The following is a 4,999-nucleotide window of genomic DNA, read 5'->3' as shown; positions in this document are numbered from 1 at the left end:
TAGTCTCTAGTACCTAAGTACAAGCTAAAAATTTTATATCCTCAAAGGCTTCAAAAGGCATCCAAAGACAAGTAATTTTCAAGATTCCTAGAAGTCTTCAGGAAGCTGTAGATCAATATTCCTTTTACAGAGACTTTGAAGCAAATGCCTCTCTATGCTAAATTCATGAAGGAATTGTTGACCAACAAGAGGAATTGGAAAGAGAGCGAAACCGTGGTGCTCACCAAAGAATGCAGTGCAATTATCCAGCAGGATATCTCCCTGAGAAGATGCAAGATCCGGGAAGCTTTTTAATTCCTTGAACCATTGAAGATATTACTATTCAAAGGGCATTATGTGATCTTGGAGCAAGCATTAATCTCATGCCACTTTCTTTTATGAGAAAGCTCCAAATTGATGAGGTGAAACCCACTAGAATATCTCTTCAACTTGCCGATTGTTCAATTAAATTTTCTCTTGGAGTTGTTGAGAATTTACTAGTGAAAGTAGGACCTTTAGTTTTTCTATTGATTTTCTAATACTGGATATCGAACAAGATGTGAATGCCTTCACTATTTTGGGAAGACCTTTCCAGCTACAGGGAGAGCCCTTATTGATGTGTAAAATGGTGACTTGACTCTGAGATAGATTGAAAAACCGTTCCCAAAACTTTTGGCAACGCTTTGGTAACGGTTTTTGACCTGTGGTATATGTGGCCATTGCCAATGCTCAAAGGCAACGGTTTTTTACCTAAGGCAACGGTAACAAAAAAATCATTGCCAAAGTTACTGGTATAGACAACGGTTTTGAAAGAAAATTTTAAACAATGGTTTCGAACCGTTACTCGATAAGGAACGATTTTAAACCATTCTATTTCATGATCCAATGGTTTAAAACCATAACTGAATAGGCAACGGTTTTAAACTATTGTAGTTTTATTATTCACAAAGCCAACGGTTTTAAAGCGTTACCGTTGGTGTCATTTTTTGGCAACGGTTTTAATACCATTGCCATTTAATAGTCATCTAAGATAACGGTTTTAAATTGTTACCATTGGTGTCGTTTTTTGGAAACAGTTTTAAAACCATTCCTTTTATGACTTTTGACAACGGTTTTTTGTAGTTATATATTTTTTTATTTACAATAATTTTCTCATGTTGCATTAAAATTAATATTCCAACTATTTTTTTAATTTAGAGTCAATAAATAACCTTAATTATTTGAATCAAATTACTAAAGAAAACTAATTGAATATTTACCATCAAATTTGATTTTTAAAATATTCTATAACATTCATACATATTTGTGACCTATAAAAGAGATTTTAGAAGTCAAATAAACTAAGATACTTTAAAATTACATAATAAGAGTCTAAGTCATAACCATATCTAATCATAAAGAAAAGAGATTGATATATTACAATAGCAAATAGATTCTTCATCATCTTCACAAATTGGTGATTTTTACTCTCTAGTATTTGATCTTCACAATTTGTGTGATTAAGTTCTTTCTCTTCTTCATAAAGATTTTCCTGTGAACAAAAAAATTAGCAAATTAAATATAATGTTAAGCCTAATGCTAATAATTGAAGGAATGGAAGTTTGATTTAGGCTTACCAATAGCAGTAGTTATGTTGGATGTGGTTAGGATTATCACATTTGGAGATGATTTTAACTTGTCAATCTGAGTTAGTAATGCATTTACAACCTGAAATATTCATATTTAAGGATTACTAACACACTACACAAATACCCAAGAAAATCCAACATCTCTGGGTTGCATTTTTTTTAATGATATTTAACATTCTCACACACTATTCAAAAAAAGAAAGAAAGAAAAAAAAGAATAGTGAGGAAGAAAAGGGGTATTTTCCTGCAGGAAGGACCAGAGAGATTGGTATACCTGAATAGAATCTGAAGGATTTGAACCGGATATAGCAGCTTTCCTGGCCGCAGCAAGGCTTTCGACTTCATCTGTATGACGACACACTTAACCCAAAGCGGATACATGACAAGCATATAGCAATAAGTTAAAATTTGTGCTGTCTCACCAATCAAAACAAATACTAGATTGCTTTCTTCTTTACCATTTCTTGAATCTTTTGGAAAAGTTTTGCAACCTAAACAACAAGAAAACACAATTGTGCATTCACTGCAACAATACACATAATAACAGTTCATCTATTAATAACCTCTGAAGTGATAACAAATTAGGAATTCATCAACCACAAAGCATTGATACTTCTAATAACTATTGTACATGCATACCAGCTTTCCATTTTCAGAAAACCATTTACTAAATAAAGAATGTGCATTCACTTCAATAAGCTGGCACTGTGAGAATCTGAGTAAAAAATTAAACTGGTGAGTTTTTGTTCATTTATTTACTTGTCTCATTGGAAAATGTTGTATTAAAATTTTAACAGTGTTGTTAGTGCACCTTGAATTAAATTGAATCGATAATTTCTGAGCTAATGCTTTACATAACGAAGTCTTTCCAGTCCCAAGGGGTCCATGTAGAAGAATTATGCTATAAATATCCAAAAATGTTAAGATATATTCCTGATTCAGTCCTCTCAAAAAAAAAACTTATATATCAATTTCATAGTTTTTTTCTTCTTTAATTCTATTTTTCTAGATAGAACTCATTATTGTTTGTTATGAATCTATCCAATAATTTTACTTGCATTAGTAAAACTAGATTCAAATAAATAAAGGTAAACATGATTAGCTTAAAACACATCCAAAATGATATTATTTGTGCGAGTTATATGCTATTAGCTTTTAGTTCACAGTCTAATGAACACTATAAGTATGGTTCCACCATCAGCAAGTTTTTGGTCTCCTTCCTTTGTCTGTTGAGTCCCCTTCTCTTTCATGGTTTGCAAGAGTTAGCTATAGTCCCTCAAACTGCAAGCTTTTCTTTTAAAGGAACTCTATAGAATCTTAACAAATTTACTGAGTTATTTTACAGATGTCCCAAAACCAAAGTATGTATGTTGCAAATTTACATTCAGAATTGAAGTCCATATAAACAAACAGGGCATTCCTAAGTAAAAAATTTTTTTCAGTGCTTACCGATTCTATAAAACAACGAATGGATCAACACCCTTTTCAGTAAAGAGCAAAGCACTAGCTGCATAACGTAACAACCTTTGCTTTAGAAGAGGTTCGAATATTAAACAGCAAAAGCAATGATTGAAAGTTCATTTGGAAATTTGTTTACCAAACTAAAATTACTGAAGGGGTTAGTTTACCTTAGGGCAGCTCCAGTGTTGGTTCCCAGCGGCAGAGGACTCCAGCAACTTGTAGAACCCAGAGGCAGAGGCAGAACGGGGCCATTCTATCCAAACCCCCAGTAGTAGCGCCAGCAAGGAGCATCTCTCACGGCGGCGACGGTGAGCTTCAATAACTACGACGGTGACGGCAAGGAAAACACCCACCACCATGCGTTCTTCTTCTTCCCTTTTCTCTGGTCGTTCGCATTCCTCTTCGTCTTGCCCTAATCGACGGTGCACTTTCAGCGACGACGACGAGGACGAAGCTTCCTCTCGCTCACTGCTCGTGTCTCCCTTTCGTCCGTGTGCTCAATGGCGACGCACGATGATGGCGGCGATGGTCCCTCTGGTTCTCCCTGTCTCGGACGCAGCTCTTCCCTCTCTCCCGGCGACAACGATGATGGCGATCCTAGGCGGTGTCATCCCTTCTTTCTTCCCTCTCCTTCTTCTCCGAGCCCCCACTTCTCTCTTTTCCTTTCTTTCTTTCGTTTCCTCTCTCTGTATTCACGCGAGTGTAATTAGTGTTGGGTTAGGTTTCTGATTTAAAAATTAGGGTTTTGTAAAGGTATAAGGATAAAATAAATTTTTTAGAAAAAATTATTTAAATTTGTATAATTATTTAAATAATATTAAAAAATTATTGTTTGATAAAAAATTATTGTAATGGTTATAAAACCGTTCTTTAAAATAGTCAAAGAGAATAGTTTTATTTTATTGCTATAACGTAATGAAAAATTGGACTTCAACAGCAACACTGTAAAACCGTTGTCATAGAACGGTTTTAAAGTGTAGCATTTTGGCAACGGTTTTTATGCGTTTCTGTTGTACAATTATTCAAACAACAATAAAAAACCGTTGCTTAAAACTAAATCATGGTAACGGTTATAAAACCGTTCTTTAAAATAGTCAAAGAGAACAGTTTTAGTTTGTTGCTATAAAATAATGAAAAATTGAATTGAACAGTAACACTATAAAAAACCGTTGTCTAAAACTATCTAAGAAAACGGTTTTAAGGCATTGCAAAATATGGCGTTGCTAAAGCCCATATTTGTTGTAGTGAGTCAATGATGAAGAGGTTGTTCTTAATGTGCTTGAGGCCTTGCAACATCCTAGTGATTTTGAGGGATGTATGAGAATTGATTTAATTGAGCCATTGATTCAAGAGGTCTTTGAAGCAGTAGAGCTTGATAGTGTTTTGGAACCTCCTTCAGAGGATGGTTTGCTAGAGATTGCTGATTCACCACCACAAAAAGGGGAACCAAACATGCATACTAAGGAGAGGAGGCGTTGATACAAGTGCTTAGAAGCCACAAATCAGCTCTTAGGTGGACCATTGGTAACTTTAAAGGGATAAATCCGGATATGTTTATGCACAAGATTTTACTTAAGGAGGATGTTAAACCCGTAGTGCAACCACAAAGGCGGCTAAATCCAACTATGAAAGAGGTAGTTCAGAAAGAGGTTATGAAGTTTTGGGAAGCTAGGATAATTTATCCAATTTCTGACAGTCTATGGGTGAGTCCCGTGCAAGTTGTTCCCCAGAAGGGAGGCATGACAGTGGTCAATAATGAGAAGAATAAGCTGATTCCTACACGAATCGTCACCGGGTGGCATATCTGCATTGATTACAGGAGACTCAACATTGCAACTAGGAAGGACCACTTCCCCTTACCTTTTATTGATCAGATGCTTGAGAGGTTAGTTGGACATGCATTTTATTATTTTCTAGATGATTATTCTGGA

General features: G+C 35.2%; 1 protein-coding gene across 1 annotated transcript; it reads right to left on the bottom strand.

Moving 5' to 3' along the window:
• On the bottom strand, positions 1,352-3,822 carry LOC110265669. The gene is made up of 5 exons (XM_021108800.1): positions 3,236-3,822; positions 3,057-3,114; positions 1,882-1,967; positions 1,596-1,686; positions 1,352-1,510 (listed from the first exon to the last, which is right to left on the bottom strand). Exons 1-5 carry the CDS (start codon positions 3,425-3,427, stop codon positions 1,497-1,499), a joined length of 441 nt encoding a protein of 146 aa, XP_020964459.1. The 5' UTR covers positions 3,428-3,822; the 3' UTR covers positions 1,352-1,496.

Source organism: Arachis ipaensis, chromosome B08 (genome assembly GCF_000816755.2).
Source record: "Arachis ipaensis cultivar K30076 chromosome B08, Araip1.1, whole genome shotgun sequence".
NCBI lineage: Eukaryota > Viridiplantae > Streptophyta > Magnoliopsida > Fabales > Fabaceae > Arachis > Arachis ipaensis.
This window is presented reverse-complemented; position numbering and strand designations above follow the sequence as displayed.

Bases quoted from the DNA above. Each gene is read 5' to 3' on its own strand.
- LOC110265669 (XM_021108800.1), bottom strand. From the start codon at position 3,427: ATGGTGGTGGGTGTTTTCCTTGCCGTCACCGTCGTAGTTATTGAAGCT. The intron at 3,115-3,235 runs GTAAACTAACCC...TACGTTATGCAG, and splicing joins AACACTGGAGCTGCCCTAAG to CTAGTGCTTTGCTCTTTACT. The intron at 1,687-1,881 runs GTATACCAATCT...TGAATATTTCAG, and splicing joins ATCCTTCAGATTCTATTCAG to GTTGTAAATGCATTACTAAC.